Source organism: Camelus dromedarius, chromosome 9 (genome assembly GCF_036321535.1).
Source record: "Camelus dromedarius isolate mCamDro1 chromosome 9, mCamDro1.pat, whole genome shotgun sequence".
In the NCBI taxonomy this organism is placed as follows: domain Eukaryota; kingdom Metazoa; phylum Chordata; class Mammalia; order Artiodactyla; family Camelidae; genus Camelus; species Camelus dromedarius.
In genome coordinates, this window is record NC_087444.1 from 73,091,692 (window position 1) to 73,108,908 (window position 17,217).

Below are 17,217 nucleotides of genomic sequence, written 5' to 3' on the forward strand. Positions count from 1 at the left end.
CAATTTCCACTTCCCCAACAACTGATAAAGCTGTGTCCCATGTCTTGAGTTGATGGCCATTTCTTATCTTCACTTTTGAAATGCCTAAGCTGTCTGCAACCTGGGTGAATTTCAAGGCAGTGCTGTTTCATAATCCCAAACAGTGGAGCCAAGGAGGTGGCCATCCCCGCCCTGGGGGCCACCCAGTGGGGCCAGATGGAGCCTGGTGCTCGGGGCCCTTGGGGCTCAGCAGTGCGGGGTACAGGCTGCCGCCTGAGCGCAGGAACTCTGACAGTGAGGCTGAAGGCTCGCATCACCTTGGGGGTGGTCCCTGGAGATAATCTGCAGTTGGAGAAACCAAGCCTGAGGGGAGGAAGTCACCTGCTCCAGGTCAGGAAGGAGGTCCTCCAACCATCAGGACCTCCACTTAGAATCCCCAAGTGCTCAGACAGCCCTCAGGGCCTTGGGAACAAGCTCTCGAGGAACAATAATCTAGTGGATCCTTCCCACCAGGTAGATCCTGTGCCATCACTATTCCACAGAGGAGGAAACAGGCTCAGAAAAGCAGAGTCCAGGTCCCATCACACACGTCTGCGGCAGAGCCAGGACTGAGCCAGCACCTGCCCCCCCAGGCCCACACCCTCCTGATCACCAAGCTACACAGCCTCCTAGGATGCCCACCGCTGCCCCACGGAGCTCAGATGTCCATTTCTCAGATGAGGAAACTGAGGCTGAGAGACATTCTGTCAATTCTTGAGGACACGCAGGGGTGAGTGGCACAGCCAGGAATAGAAGCCAGGTATTTCAAGCCCCAGAGCCCTGCCCTTGACTCCCCAAATCTGCCTGGGATCCCCCAAAGCAGGATGAGGCCAGCCCCTTCCCCTGCACTCACTATACCCTTACTATGCCTATCAAAATACAGAACATTTGCATCACCCGAGAAGTTACCTCAGGTAGTCAATACCCCTTCTCCGCTCCACGCAATTGCTTTTTCTGATTTAAAAAAAAAAATTTGCGATTGAATTCACATATCATAAAATTTACCATTTAAACTATGCAACTCAGTGGTGTTTAGTATATTCCCAAGATTGTGCAACCATCACCATGCTCTAATTCCAGAACATCTTCATCATCCCTAAAAGAAATCTTGTCTGTCTCCAATAACCAGTCACTGAACATTCTCTATCCATCCACCTCCTCTCTCACCAAGTCCCTGGCAACCGTTTCCTAATTAAAATTTTTTTTTTATTCTTGAACTTTGGAATCATATAGTTCGGTATGTGTTTTCCAACACCACCAAGCACACTATCTACCATGCTATCCACCTGGAGATAGTGTCGGGTTCAAGTTAAGTGCTCAGCCTCATGTGACTGCCCTTCTCTCCCCCTTCAGACACCAATCTCAAGTCCAAGTTGTCACCTGTGCTCCTGACCGACCAGCCATAAATTGGAGGTTCTTGTGATCCCCTCCTTGGGTTCCATTAATTTGCTAGAGTGAGCTCACAGACTCAGGAAAACATTTACTCACCAGATTATCATTTTATTATAAAGGGATTTTTTTTTTCAGTCTTAAAATTTTTTTTCATTTTGAGGGGAGGTAATTAGGTTTCTGTTTTTCCTAATGGAGCTAGTGGGGATTGAACCCAGGACCTCATGCATGCTAAGCAAGCGCTCTACGACTGAACTGTACCCTCCCAGCTTTATAAAGGGATTTTAACAGCCAGATGAAGAGATGCATATGATGAAATCTTAAAGGATCCCCAACACAGGAGCTTCTGTACCTGTGGAGTTTGGGGTGTGCCACCCTCTCCGCACAGAGACGTGCTCTAGTTCACCAACCTCGAAGCTCTTGGAATTCCATCCTCTTGGGTTTTTAATGGAGGTTTTATTACATAGGCATGATTGGTTAAATCCTTGGCTGTTAGCATTTGAACTCAATTTCCAGCTCCTCTCACATCCCAGGAGCGAGAAGGAGGATGGGGAGTGGGAGTGGGAGTGAGTTGGAGGCACAGAAAATTAAATCCTCTAATCCCTTGGTCAGTTTTTCTGGCGATCAGCCCATCCTTAAGTCACCTAGGGCTTTCCAAAGGTTGCCTCTTTAACATAACAAAAGACACCTTTATCTCTCTCATCACAGGAAATTCTAAAGGTTTTAAGTGTTCTGCGCCAGAAGTGAGACCAAAACCAAAGATCTATTTCTTATTATAAAAGTCACCATATCACATGCAGTATGCATTCTTTGTGTCTGGTTTCTTTCAGTCACCATAAGGTTTTGTGAATCACCCATGATGTTATACATGTAGTAGTTTTTTCCTTTTCCATCGCTGAGAAGTATTCCATTTTATGGCTGTGTGACATTCTGTTCTTTTACAGCTCAGCAGACATTTGAGTTGTTTTCCATTAGGGACTGATATGAAAAAAAAAAAAACTGTGAACTTTTCTGTACAAGTCATATAGTGGACCTGTTTTCATTTCTCTTGGGTAAATACCTAGAAATGGATCCACTTATAAGGTTAAAATAATCCATCTTTATAGAAAACCACCAAGCAATTCTCCAATGGGATCGTACCACTCCATTCCCACCAGAAGGTATGAGAGTTCTAGTTGCTACACAACCTCACCAACATTTGTGATGTCAGTCTTTTTCATTTTAATCATTTGGTGTCATGTGTAGTATCTTGTGGTTTTTTTATTTCCCTAATGACAAATAACATTGATCATCTTTTTGTGCACTTAAGGACCATTTGTTTATCTTTTGTGAAGTGTCTCTTCCACCTATTTTATTATCTAGCTGAAGAAATCTTTCTTATGGATTTCGGATATAAGGTCTTTGCCAGCTGTTTTGCAAATACTTTCTAACTGACTGTGGCTAGGATTTCCTTTAACTTAATGTTTTTTTTTTTTTTTGAAAAAAGGGCAGAATTTTCCCATTTTGATTAGACCAATTTATCAATTTTCTATTTCATAGTTACTGCTTTCTGTGTCCTGTGAAACCTTTGCTTGCTCCCAGGTCAAGAAAATATTTCTTTTTTCCTAGGAGTTTTATACTTTTGCTTTCACATTTAATGATCTCAAATTAATGTTTGTGTATTGTGTGAGGGAGAGAATGAGGTTCTTTTTTTTTTTTTTTTTTTTTTTTTTAACGTGGATACTCAGTTGTTCAAGCAGAATTTATTGAAAAGAATTCCCCGTTGACTTGCTTTGGCACTTTTGTCAAAAAATCAATTAACCACACACTCTCTAACTTCAGACTATCCTGCAAAGCTACAGTTATCAAAACAATATGGTACTGGCACCAAAATGGACACATAGCTCAATGGAACAGAATAGAGAGCTCAGAAGTAAACCCATGCACTATGGTCAATTAATTTACAACAAAGGAGGCAAGAATATACAATGGAGGAAAGACAGTTTCTTCAACAAGTGGTGCTGGGACAACTGGACAGCCACATGTAAAGGAATGAAATTAGAACATTTTCTCACAGCATGGACAAAAATAAACTCAAAATGGATTAAAGACCTCAGTGTAAGATCAGAAACCATAAAATTCCCAGAAAAGAACGGGCAGAACACTCTTTGACATAAATTGTGTATGTGTGTGTGTGTGTGTGTGTGTGTGTGTATATATATTTATTTAGTTTTTACCCATCTCCTAAGGTAAAGGAAATAAAAGCAAAAATAAACACATGGGACCTAGTTAAACTTAAAAACTTTTTCACAGCAAAAGAAACCATTGGCAGAACAAAAGACAACCTACTGAATGGGAGAAAATATTTGCAAATGATATGACTGATAAGGGGTTAATATCCAAAACATATAAACAGCTTATATAACTCAATATCAAAAAACCAAACAACCCGATTAAAAAATGAGCAGAAGAGCCAGAGACATTTTTCCAAAGACGACATACAGTTGGCCAACAGGAACATGAAAAGATACTCAACATCTCTAAACAACAATGAGACATCACCTCATACCTGTCAAAATGGGTATCATCAAAAAGACCACAAATAACAAATGCTGGTGAGGATGTGGAGAAAAGGGAACCCGTGTACATTGTTGGTGGGAACAACCAACAATGGATAACAGTGTGGAGGTTCCTCAAAAAACTGAAAATAGAACCACCGTATGATCCAGCAATTCCACTCCTGGGTACACAAATAACAGGAAAACAAAACCACTAATTCAAAAAGACACATGCACCCCAATGTTCATAGCAGACTTATTTACAATAGCCAAGATGTGGAAGCAACCCAAGTGTCCATCAACAGGTGAGTGGATAAGAAAGGTGTGATTGATATATATATATATATATACAACTCAGCCATAAAAAAGAAAGGAATTTTGCCACGTGCAACAACATGGGTTGGACTTGGAGGTGACTATGCTTAGTGAACTAAGTCAGACGGAGAAAGAAAAATGCTGTATGATATCACTTATATGTGGAATCCAAAAAATAAAACGAACTAGTGAATATAACAAAAAAGAAACAGACTCATAGATTTTGAGAACAAAATCGTGGTTACCAGTGGGGAGAGGAAAGGGGAGGAGCAAGCTAAGGGTAAAGGATTACGAGGTACAAACTACCAGGTACCAGATACATAAGCTACCAGGATACATTGTACAGCACAGGGAATGTAGCCAACATTTTACAATCACTTTGAGTGGAGTATAATCTATGAAATTTTTGAATCACTATGGTGTACACCTGCAACTCATATAATATTGTAAATCAACTATACCTCAATAAAAAAGTAGTCATTATATTATTATCACACCTTTAAAAAAAAAAATCAATTGACCAAAAAGGTTTGGTCAATTTTTGACCTGTCTCTTCTGTCTTACTGATCTATTTGTTTATCCTTATGTAAATCACACTGTCTATATTCTTGTAGCATGACAATAAGGTTTGAAGTTAGGTAGTAGCAGTCCTCAACTTCTTTTTTTTCTCCAAAATTGTTTTGTCTATTCCAGATTCTTGGAATTTTCATATTGATTTTTGAATCAGCTTGTCAGTTTCTACAAAAACAGCCTTCCGAGATTTTGATTGGGATTGCAGTGAGTCTAGAGATGAGTTTGAGAAGAACTGACATCTTAACAACAGCGAGTCTTCCAATCTATGAACATGGTATAGTTGTCCTCCCGTATCCAAGGGAGATTGGTTCCCGGACTCCCTCACCCAACCCTAGATACCAAAATTTGAAGATGCTCAGATCCCTTATATAAAATGGTGCAGTGTTTGCATGTAACCTCATGTGTACTTTACATCATCTCTAGATTACTTACAATATCTATACAATGTAAATGCTATGTAAATAGTTGTAAATACAGTGTAAAGGCTATGTAAATAGTTGCTGGCACATGGCAAATTCAGGTTTTGCTTTCTGGAGCTTTTTTCTCCCCAAAGTTTTTGATCCTGAGTTGGTTGAGTCTGTGGATTCGGAACCCATTGATCCAGAGGGACGATTGATATGTCACTCCGGACTTGAGACTTCTCTGATTTCTCCCAGAAGTGTTTTGTAGTTTTCAGCTGGACCATTACCTGAAAGAAGAGATGACAGGATTTACAGATCAGTTGGATGTTGGGGGAGGTGAGGAAAAAGGAGAACGCAAGGCTGATTGCCAAGGTTGCCTCCTGAGTCACCCACTGCCTGTAGATGAGAAAAGAAAGCAAGTTGCCTCAGGGGCGGAGGAGCCTAGATTTCGACTCAGCTGAATTGACCCCAGGGCCGCGTGCTGACCTGACACTCACCTCTTCCCAGCCTCCCAAACCTGGTGGGCTTCTGAGCCCAGAGCCAGCGGGTGGGAAAATTCAGAGGTGGTGACGTGGACAGCTGACACCTTCTCCTGAGGGGCCTTCGAGGATCTGTTTTCTCTTCCTCCCCCCACCATGGCCAACTTTCCTTCCCTGCTCTGGTGGGCCAGGAGGGTCGGCTATGGGACTGGATTCCCCCATGAGTAGTCTTTTGACTGGTCACTGAGGGTCAGGCGGCCCTTCCCTCTCTCCCTGTCATCCTTGGCTCTTCAAGCTAATGAGACCGGCCCTGATTCCCCAGCCCTGCTGCTGGCCTTAATCTCTCCTAGCAGGGGGTTGGGGGGGTGGTTGAAGGAAGAAAGGGCCCCTTATGGTGAGACACAATGACCCAGCCACAAGGCGGGATTACCGCGGTCTCAGGCACGTAGCTGTGTGCGCCTGCGTGTTCGGGTATATGGCGATGGAGAACAGACCCATGTGGGGCCGGGAGCTCAGGGAGGTGTTAATATCCAGAGACACACACCCCCCCACAGAGGGACAGAGACAAGAAAACACAGAGGGAGACAGTCAGAAGTACAGAGCAAGAGCGGCTCCCAGATAGGGAGAAGGGAAGGAAGGCGAACGAAGCTAGAGGGAAAGAAAGCAAGGATCAGAGGGAGAGGCAGGGAGAGAGAGAGAGAAACAGGAAAAGAGATTGGAGCTTAAGAGGTTGCAAAAAGGACAGAGGTACTGAGAGGGGGATGCTGAAGTTGCAGGGAGAGGTGGACAGACAGGGAGACCAGGACAGTGACACACAGAGGCCAAAACCAAAATAGAGTCACAGAGAGAGAGAGAGGATGAGAGACAGACGAGAGACCAAGACAGAAAGACGCATACATCAATAAAGACCAGGACAGAGGGACCCAGAGAAGGAGGAGGAGAGAGGGGCACGCTGGCAGACCAGCGGAAGTGGCAGAGTCTGAGGCTCAAAGAAAAAAGAAACGGAGGCACAAAGACCCCCAACAAAGACCAAGGGCGTGGAGGGAGGGAGAGCTGGAGGTGAGATGACAGAGGGAGAGAGAGTGGGGGGAGAGAGCTGGAGTAGAGGAAGTGGGGGAAGTTGTTGGAAACAAGAGTGATAGAACCAGAAATTGACACATTGTAACTGACTGTACTTCAATTAAAAAAAAAAAGAAAAGAAACAAGAGTGATAGAAGCTGAGGCAAAGAAAGAGGAAAAAAGGAAACTGAGGGAGAGACAAGAGAGGGGGACCCAGGAGAGGGAGCCAGAAGCCCTGTGCCCCTTGTCTTTTGAGAGATCTCTTAGGAACACCCAACATTTTTCCTTCCTCTTTGATGGAGCGATAGCCAAAGCTAGAGGGACATGGGTTAGACCTAAGGAAGGACTTCCCCGAGGAGTGGGTGCTCGTGGTCACAGGCAGAAGCTGGGCCTCCCTTCCCCATCAGCTCTAATTGCTAAGATGTCCTGGGGTGGGGGAAGAGAAAGGGATTAGGCAGACGGGGCCCCCTCCCCCCTCCCTGCCAATGTCACCTCCTGGCGCCCAGTCGAGTCCCCCACCCGCGGCCAGGATTACCCTCCCAGATCCAGGCCACGGCAAATGACATCACTCCCAGCCGGGGTTTAAAATCTCCCCATGTGAGGGGACCCATTTCCTTCAGCCTGTGCTCTCTGACCACTCTGTCCAGGACCCGGGTGCCAGGAGAGCCCCGTCCCTAGTTTCTGAAGGTGAGCATCTGTGGGAGCAGCGGAGGGGACGGAGGAAGGGGAAATGAGAGAGGGGACACGACAGGTCGGTGGCAGGTTTATTTTATTCATGGCTGTGTTTTCAGTGTCTGGCACCGGGGCTGGTGAGGAGTGTATGATGTCTGCTGAATAATCACACACGGACCAGAGTGTCCATCCTGATGTTTGGGGAAACAGGGCAGGCTGTGCTTGCAGCAGGGGGCAGTGGGGCGGGGGGGTGGGGGGCGGACAGGGGAGCTGGCCCATGGCCTGGGGGCACTGGAGGATTCAGGGGCAGCTGGATGGGGAGGTGACAGGACCAAGCTCTCCAGCTTCCGGGGCTAGTGCATCTCACACCTTGAAGGCAACTTCCTAGCACATCTCTCTGTTGTATTTGCTTTAAAATTGACCGCAGCCTGAAACTTTCTCTTCATCTGCGCACTTCTCCACTCACTGCTGGTCTCTCCCACTGAACCTGGATTTCCTCCCAGTGCCTGGCATGTGGTTGGAGAGCTTACATATTAGTTGAATAGATGGATGGATGGATGACAGAAATAGAATTGAAGAGACACACGGGAGGGAGGAAGGGTAGCCTCTGAGATGCCCGAGGGGGCTGGGAATGCCTGATTTGGGGGTTGCAATGCTGGCGAATTGGTTACTTGGCGACCTCGCCGCCCCCAGAGGCTCTGGCTCTCCCCATGTCCTGTCTCGGGGAGTGAGCCCAACACACAGCTCCTTGTCTCCTGGATGGCAGAGCCAACAGGGGCCATGGAGCTCTGACAAATGAGGGCCTTGGACGTGGATGAGCTGAGGGAATCTTGCCAGGGCTGATGTGGAGCCACATGGGTCTCTGTGAGGTCATTGTGGGCCTCGGTTTCCTCATCTGCAGAGTGGAGACAATGACAAGTTGCCCCAGTGATCCAGTCAGATGAGCCACGGGAAGCCCATGTCACAGGCTTGGCCTGCAGTGAGTGCAGGGGAGGGAGCTGGCCTCATCCTGCTTTGGGGGATCCCAGGCAGATTTGGGGAGTTAAGGGCAGGGCTCTGGAGCTTGAAATACCTGGCTTCTATTCCTGGTTGTGCCACTCACCCTTGTGTGTCCTCGAAAATTGACGGAATGTCTCTCAGCCTGTTTCCTCATCTGAGAAATGGACATCTGAGCTCCATGGGGCAGCAGTGAGCATCCTAGGAGGCCATATAGCTTGGTGACCAGGAGGGTGTGGGCCTGGGGGGGCAGGTGCTGGCTCAGCCCTGGCTCTGCTGCCGACGTGTGTGATGGGACCTGGACTCTGCTTCTCTGAGCCTCAGTTTCCTCCTCTATAGACACCAGCCTCCGTCTGGCCCCACTGGTTGGTCCCCAAGGCCGGGGTGGTGACCTTCCTGGCTCCACCATTTGGGATTATGAAACATCAGTGCCTTGAAATTCACCTGGCAGGATGATGAAGGGTTGCTGTCATGCTCACTGTAAACTCTCAGTGAAAAGTAGACATTGTAGTCGTTGTCTGTGCTCCTGGAGATCAGACACACAGAGCCTGTGCAGGGGGGAGAGGTTCTGGAAGCCCTGATACCATCAGCTGCCTCATCTTGTTGCCAAGTCCAAGACAGACTTTTGATGGGTGTCCGATGCCATTTTTGTTCTCATTCTTTGCTGACATCTTGTCCACCAAGTGCTTTATTGGATGTCTGAGGAGCAGGCAATCACTCAGTCTTGGAGGTCAATATCACTGTCTTAGTCAAGCACCTTCCTCCCCTCTGAGGCTCAGATTCCCTGCCTGTAGGATGGAATCATCCCAGTGAGAGAATTCTAGGCTTTCCTGGAAGACCAGCCCTTATCTTGATGCGGATTCATGGTGAAGACAATAGAAGAGAGGGCTCTTGTTCTAAGCCCTGCAAATTGTCCTAGCCGGGCAAGTTCACAAGCTTCCCTATTTCCTCTCTCTGGAAGTCCTGATGAAACATCCTCACTCCTTGGAGAAGAGGGAGAGGACAGAGGGAACCCAGGCTGGGGGCTGGGAGGACAGGGCTTCGAGGAGTGCTGTTGGGATCCTGGGTCCCCATTCACAGCCTGTGAGTGACCCTGGGTAGGTCACAGTGCCTGAGCCTGAAGATGCTCTCATCTGTAAAACATAACAGGAGTACAGTCTCTATCTCCCAAGGCTGTGCTGAGGACCCAATGCCATCCTGCATTGAGAAGGCTTGTGTATTGGTTACCTGTGGCTGTGTAACAAGTGGTCCCCAAACTTAGCAGCTGAAAACAATAAATATGTATGGATTTCGTGGTTTCTGAGGTCCCAGGAATCCAGGAACAGTGTCACTGGATGATTCTAGCTCTGGGTCTCTTAAGCTTTTGTCTTCAGATGTCAACTGGGGGCTGCTGCCACTTGAAATCTTGGGTGAAGGTGGAGAATCTGTTTCCCTGGTGGTTCATTCCCATGGCTGTTGGCAGGAGGCCTCAGTTCTTGCCACACAGACTGCTCCATAGGACTGCTCAAGCATCCTTACAGCAGGCCGGCTGCTTTCCTAGAAAGAGGGCCAGCCTCAGGAGTCATGGTCATTTTCACAATATCCTATTGGTTGCACACGCAGCCCTACTCAGTGGGAGGGACCACTCAAGGATGTGAATAGACCACTTGATTTTTAGGATGTCTGTTGTTTTTATTTTTATGATTATTATCAGCACTGAGCCTCCCCATGCCCTTCCTATTGGGTCCTACATAAACTTGGTCCATTTTCCACCTTGAGCACTCTGCTCCAGTCACACTCGGCATCTTGTTTCTCCTCCTGAGACAAAATGATTCCAGCCTCCAGATATTTGTGCTGCTGTTCCTCCTGCCTGGAGACCTCTACCCCGAGATCTTCCTGTGGCTGATATGAAATCTCTCACTTTGCAGCTCCCAAGTCACCTCCTTAGAGAAAGAGAGGTCTTCCCTGATCATTCACCTCAATTAGATGCCATACCGTCAACCCAAGCCCTGTCACTATCCTATCACCCCATTTAATTTTCCTCAGAGTTCTTGAAACTCTCTGAAAGCATTTCGATGTTCTAAAAAATCTATTTCCTTGTTCACTGTCCATTTCTCTGACCGGAGCCTGGAATTTCAACCCCACGAGAAGAGAAATGCTGTGTGTCTTATTTCTTACTGTTAATCCCTAGTTCCTAGAGTATGGTAGGTGCTCAAAAAATATTTGCTGAATGGACCATAGAAGTTCAATTTATGGTCAAAGGCGCTCTCCCTACCAAGTGAGGTTTTTTTAAAAAAATTATTTTTTAATTGAAGTGTAGTCGATTTACAATGTTAGTTTCAGGTGTACAGCAAAGTGATTTTTACATATATATATACACACACACACACATACACACACATGTATATACACACACACATATATATATTCTTTTCCATTACAGCCCAAGTGAGGGTTGAGAAGGACACAGCAGTGAGAGAAGGGGCAGGAGCTAAAATAAGTGTCATCTATTTTTAAAGCTTTTATTTGTTTTTTAAATATTTATTGGGTGTGCTGGGGCCACCTTAGGGGCTGAAACATTCTTAGCCTCTGTTCTCAGGTAGCTGACAGAACTGGGGGAGAGAGACAGGTAAACAAACTCATAAATATGTCATATTTAGTATGTGTGATGTCCTGAAAAACAAAAGAAAGAAAATGTGTGTGTGTGTGTGTGAGAGACAGAGAGAGATTGAGGTCCTGTTTAGGGTGCGAGATGCCTTTCCCGGTAAGTCATGTTTGAGCTGTGACCTGGAGAAGGAGAAGGGGCTAGTTAGCTGGTGAGAGGGGCTCTGGCTGGGGGAGCGGCATTCCTGGCTCGGAATAGCTTACTGCAAGTGTCCCGAGAGGCTGAGAGTTCTCCTGAGTCTGTCTTAACTAGGGCGATAGGGAGCCCTGGGGAGGTTCTCTCTTTCTTTCTCTAATAGACCGCATTGTAATTTTTGTTGTTGACAAGGTAACGTACACACTTATGGTTAAAAAGTAATCCGGTACAGCACAGGGAACTATGTTCAGTATCTTGTAATAACCTTTAATGAAAAAGAATATGAAAGCGAATATATGTATGTATATGCATGGCTGGGACATTGTGCTGTGCACCAGAAATTGATGCACTGTAACTGACGGTACTTCAGAAAAGTTAAAAAAAAAAAAGTAATTCAAACTATAAAAACAAGGGGTGGATATAGCATAGCTCCCTAGAGGCAGCCACTTTTACTATGTTGTGACTTTCCTGGGAATTTTCTATGCATATACAGATACATATTTGTATAAATATGTAAATAAATAAATAGGTAAATAAATATCACTGCCTTGTTTTAAAAATCACAATTGGTAGCATACCTTGCACACTGTTCAGTGTATCTATGGAATGTATATTTCTTTGAATATCATATATATGTACATATAGTTTGGTAATATATAATAGCTGATACACATACACACACACCCTTATTGTCAAAGGCTAATAAAAAAATTAAAAGCCTGACTCTCAGGCACATGGATTATTCCACAGGTTAAAGATTTATTTATGAATGAGGGAACCAGCTGTTTCAAATAAATTGAGGAACAGGGGTTAATAGCATTATCCAGGAAAGGCATGCTGGTAAAAGTTGGTCAGGTTAGATATGAAACTAGATCAAATCCTACAAGGGAGCAAAATAGTAACCTTTAGATTATCTTTTCTACCAGAGAGAAATCATTTGCAACTGTTACGATTTACCTTGTCAGAGTCTGGACGGGAATTGATAGAGAGTTGATAGAGAAACTGAACAAAGGTATAGCCTTCTAGAAAAGGAAACAATGCTTGCCTGCCAGACAAGTCTCCAGGATGACCTGGATGTCATCCTTTTGTCTCATTACTAAGTTTAGGATAATCTTTGTTAACTATATACTAAAGATCTTTTGAAATCCGTTCATAGAAAGCAGCCTTATGCTAAAAAAAATTTTTTTTATCCTTATGCTTTTTAACGACTTTGTAGTATTCCCTTGCATAGATGTACCGTAATCTTAACATAACTTAACTTGATTTACATAATTTACTTACTGTGTCCCCTTTGGTGGACATATAGGCTGCTTCCACATTTTGGCGATTACAAATACACTGCATTAAAAATCGTAGTGTAAAGTCTGTGCAAGCATCTGTTTGCAAATAATCACGATCACCCACAGTTTTGTAGCACTTACTGTGTGTCGAGGTGCTATTTTAAGCACCTGATGCACATTAATGCATTTAACCCTCACATCAGCCTAAAGGTGTAAGTGTTATTTTCAATTCCATTTTCTGATGAGGTGACTGAGACACACATTGAAGGCCAACTGCTGGGACCAAGGAAAGATGGCAGTTTTCTTTGGTAAACGTTTCCAATTTACTCCATCCACATTGCCACTGACCTGACACAGGCAGCGCCTGTTTCTCCACTCTGAAGCCAGCCCTGGAGTTCTCAAGCTTCTTCGATCTTTGCCAACCTCATAAGTCAATGACGGTTGTGGAAGATCATCACTTGCTGTTGTTTTAATGTGATTCTCCCTTGGGGTGACCCACGATCTCGATTTGTCAGGGATTCTTCCATATTTGGCACTAAAATCCCCCATCTCTAGAAATCCCTCCCTCCCAGGCAGACTGGGACAGCTGGTCACCCTACTGTCCGTGATTCTGCGTAAGGCTGAAATTCTTTTTTGAGGTCATAAGAAAAAGAAAAAGATCTTGGAGAGGGGAGTGACAGAGTAAGTTATTTTATTTTTTGCTTTTTTTTTGGGTAAGGGGATGTAATTAGGTTTATTTATTTATTTTTAATGGAAGCTCTGGGGATTGAACCCAGGACCTCATGCATGCTAGGCATCCACTCTACCACTGAGCTATATATACCCTTCCCCTAAATAAGATTTTTTAAAGGATGGAGTAGGAATAAGAGTTTCCATTTAGGATGCTCCTTACAGATTCCACTCTTTGCTTTACAAAGTGTCAATGAAGCTTTGATGATCTTAAGCAGAGAGCCATTTTCTAGGTGGGGAAACTGAAGCACAGAGAGGAGAGATAAAATACCTAAGGTCACATACCCAAGAAGAGACAGAGGCAGGGTTTGAACCAGATGGTGATAAACTGGGGAGTGTTTGAGTACCCCCTCCTTCTCTTGCAGGCCCACCAGCCTGGGCCCCAGCATCCCCGAAGATCATGATGGCGTATATGAACCCGGGGCCCCACTATTCCGTCAACGCCTTGGCCCTGAGTGGCCCCAGTGTGGATCTGATGCACCAAGCTGTGTCCTACCCAAGTGAGTACGGTCCTTCTCCTTGCCACCCCAGGCTGACCCCCCATCTTCTGGGGACCTCTGGGGTCCTTTGCCCTTAGGAAGAAGATGGGCACTTATAGGGGTGACTTCAGGGTCATACACCAGTCAAATGTGTTCGTCTGCAAATACAAAACACTATTCCATGTTTCCTAGGGATATAGGCAAGCATATGGCCATTCACAGAAACTTAGGGTAGTGGTTCCCTCTGGGGTGTGGGAGGGGAAGCAATCTGGAAGTGGAATTAGGATTCCTATCTATTAGCAATGCTTTATTTTCCAGAGAGGTGAGCGCTCTGTTTTTGGTGGCGTTATTCTTCAACTGATTTTTGTTTTTTAAATTTTATTAAGTTGACCGTTATGGACCTGCCTCTTTTGTAGGCTGGCTATCCATAAATGATTGGCTATCCAAAATGTCCTGTTTCAACTGAATATGTCTTAGTGCATAAGAAATTTCAGAAAAGAAATAAAAACCAAACTTACATAGCTAAAGCTAGTTCTCCTCGGGGTGAGGCATGAGCTCCAAAATGACAGGCCAAGGAGAACCCCATTTCCCAGGGGCACAGGGTGAGTTCAGGGAATGGGCACCCCCGTCGTTTGGGCAAATGAACCCAGAAGGGATATCTCGGCATCCCACGCACCTTTAGGACCTCACACCGGCAGAGGAAGGGAATGGGCCCAGGTCACCTGAAGGTCTCATTTTCCTGTCCCCGCCCCAGGCGCCCCGAGGAAGCAGCGGCGCGAACGGACCACCTTCACCCGGAGCCAGCTGGAGGAGCTGGAGGCTCTGTTCGCTAAGACTCAGTACCCGGATGTGTATGCCCGCGAGGAGGTGGCTCTGAAGATCAACCTGCCGGAGTCCAGGGTTCAGGTGGGATGTTCTGGTCCTGGACCTCCCCTGGCCCTTCCTGGGACCCAGAGTGGAGGAAGGAGGGAGAGGTCACAGAGTAACAGCCAAAGTCAGAAAGGCCTCTCATAATCCCTTGCCCCCAGTGTTTCGCTAGCTTCCTCTCTTACGCTCCGACGCAGTCTTATTCCGCTCTGCCCGCTCTGTCCCCGGTTCTTCCTCTGACACGCCCACCAAGCACACTCCTGCCTCAGGACCTTTGCACTCCCTCTTCCCTCTACCTGGAAGGTATATTCCCCATCACCTCGTTCAAGTCTGTGTTTACCAACCAATCAGATCACCTTGCCAGTCAATGAGCCCTTAACATTCAAAGCTGCAACCTTTCCCCGCCTCCCCTTATCCTGCTCAGTGGGTTCTTCTATAGTATTTATCATCTAAAAATACCATGTGATTACTTACTGTGTATTTGTAATCTGTCTGTCTCAACTAGAATGGCAGCCTCACTGGTATGTCCCCAAAGTAGCAGAAGACTGTTCGTCATGATTATTAGCTGGTGGATGGATAAATGTATGTATGTGTGATTGCATGATTGTGTGTATGTACATATGATTAGATGGATGAATATATATATGTCTGATTGTACGTGTGTGAATGATTAGATGAACTGATGAATGAATATAAATATATATATGTTTGTATCTTGTATGATAGTACGTGCGTACATATGGTTGGATGGATGAATGTGTGTATGTATGTATGACTAGGTATGCATGATTGTACATAGGTGCATCTGATTGTGTGTGTGTGTGTGTGTGTGTGTGTGTGTACAGTTGTATGGATGTGTGACTGTATGTAGGTGCATCTGATTGTGGGTATATGTATGTACAACTGCATGGATTTTTGACTGTAGATACATCTGGTTGTATGCATGTGTGTGTATGCACGGATGTATGACGGGTGGATGAATAGTGTCCCATAACCGATCGCAGGGTGCAGAGGTCTGGCTCTGGCATGTCTCACCAGTCGGCACCCTCGTTCGTGGGCACCGCGGAGGCTCTCCTGGGCCTCCTCCTCACCCCGCCCCCGCCCCGATCTGCCCTCGCACCCCCAGGTCTGGTTCAAGAACCGCAGGGCTAAGTGCCGGCAGCAGCGGCAGCAGCAGAAGCAGCAGCAGCAGCCGCCGGGGGCGCAAGCCAAGGCCCGTCCTGCCAAGAGGAAGGCAGGCACGTCTCCAAGGTCCTCCACGGACGTCTGTCCAGACCCCCTGGGCATCTCAGATTCCTACAGCCCCCCTCTCCCCGGCCCGGCGGGCTCCCCCACCGCGGCAGTGGCGACCGTATCCATCTGGAGTCCGGCCTCGGAGTCCCCCTTGCCCGAGGCGCAGCGGGCCGGGCTGGTGGCCTCGGGCCCTTCCCTGACCTCAGCGCCCTACGCCATGACCTACGCCCCCGCCCCTGCTTTCTGCTCTTCCCCCTCAGCCTACGGGTCGCCCAGCTCCTACTTCAGTGGCCTGGACCCCTACCTTTCTCCCATGGTGCCCCAGCTGGGGGGCCCGGCTCTCAGTCCCCTTTCTGGCCCCTCCATGGGGCCCTCCCTGACCCAGTCCCCCACCTCCCTGTCGGGCCAGAGCTATGGCACCTACAGCCCCGTGGACAGCTTAGAATTCAAGGACCCCACAGGCACCTGGAAGTTCACCTACAACCCCATGGACCCCCTGGACTACAAGGATCAGAGTGCCTGGAAGTTTCAGATCTTGTAGAAGATACCTTCTCCATCTCTCTCCACCTCTCGTCCAAACTGCCTCCCTGCACATTGTCTCCACCTGCCCTGGGGCGGCATCCCTGATTAAGCAGCAGGAGCTGGCCACCCTTCCAAAGGCCGTGGCCTCTTTGCCTCCAGTACCGCTCAGCCCAGCACAGTCCACCCGTTTCCTTCCGGGGACAGAGGCCCCTCCGTCTCCCGGGTCGCTCCATAGGTCTTAGTCATTCTCTCCACACCCAACACCGTTTCGTATGGATTTCAAACCCCGAGCCCCAGACTCCAGAACCTGGTGCTGAGAATTTGCCCCAAGACAATATTAAACCACACTTGCGGTTGACTGGGGGGGTAATGTTAAGGTCAGAATCACGGTGCCCTTGAAACAACAGGTCGGGGGGCTCAATTCCTTAACTTTCCATTTGGGACACTTCTTTAGCATATGGGTAGAGATCCTTCTAGAAATTCCAAAGACAGACTTTACAAAGCCCCGTGATGGAACCTTAGGCCAATTATACAGTTAAGTTCAGAAATTCACTTGGCAATTTTACAGATCTCACAAATGTCAGGTTTACATGGTAGGTTTAGGGGGCTCTTTGATACTTATCTATATACATATATATATATTTTTTTCTTTTTCTTCTTAGTTTCTTCTTAAAGACAATTCGTTATTCATTCATTCATTCATTCATTCATTCATTCATTCATTCATTCAGACATTGGGAAGGGGAATATTTGGTAGGAGAATGAAAGGCAACTAGTCTGTTTCATGTCTCCTTTTTTCTTTCTTTTGTTTTAGCATTTTCTAAAGATGAACTTCACCCAGACATTGGGGAATTGGGGTTGCTGTGTGGGGAGCACCAGCTATAGTTGT

At 46.5% G+C, this 17,217-nt stretch overlaps 1 protein-coding gene across 1 annotated transcript; it reads left to right on the plus strand.

Moving 5' to 3' along the window:
• Positions 1–7,434: 7,434 nt before the first annotated feature.
• Positions 7,435–16,354, plus strand: CRX (cone-rod homeobox). Its single transcript, XM_010991688.2, has 4 exons — positions 7,435–7,458; positions 13,593–13,727; positions 14,461–14,612; positions 15,700–16,354. The coding sequence occupies exons 2-4, from the start codon at positions 13,628–13,630 to the stop codon at positions 16,345–16,347; spliced, it is 900 nt and encodes a 299-aa protein (XP_010989990.1). The 5' UTR covers positions 7,435–7,458; positions 13,593–13,627; the 3' UTR covers positions 16,348–16,354.
• The last annotated feature ends 863 nt before the right edge of the window (positions 16,355–17,217 follow it).

Bases quoted from the DNA above. Each gene is read 5' to 3' on its own strand.
- CRX (XM_010991688.2), top strand. From the start codon at position 13,628: ATGATGGCGTATATGAACCCGGGGCCCCACTATTCCGTCAACGCCTTG. The intron at 13,728-14,460 runs GTGAGTACGGTC...TCCCCGCCCCAG, and splicing joins CCAAGCTGTGTCCTACCCAA to GCGCCCCGAGGAAGCAGCGG. The intron at 14,613-15,699 runs GTGGGATGTTCT...TCGCACCCCCAG, and splicing joins TGCCGGAGTCCAGGGTTCAG to GTCTGGTTCAAGAACCGCAG.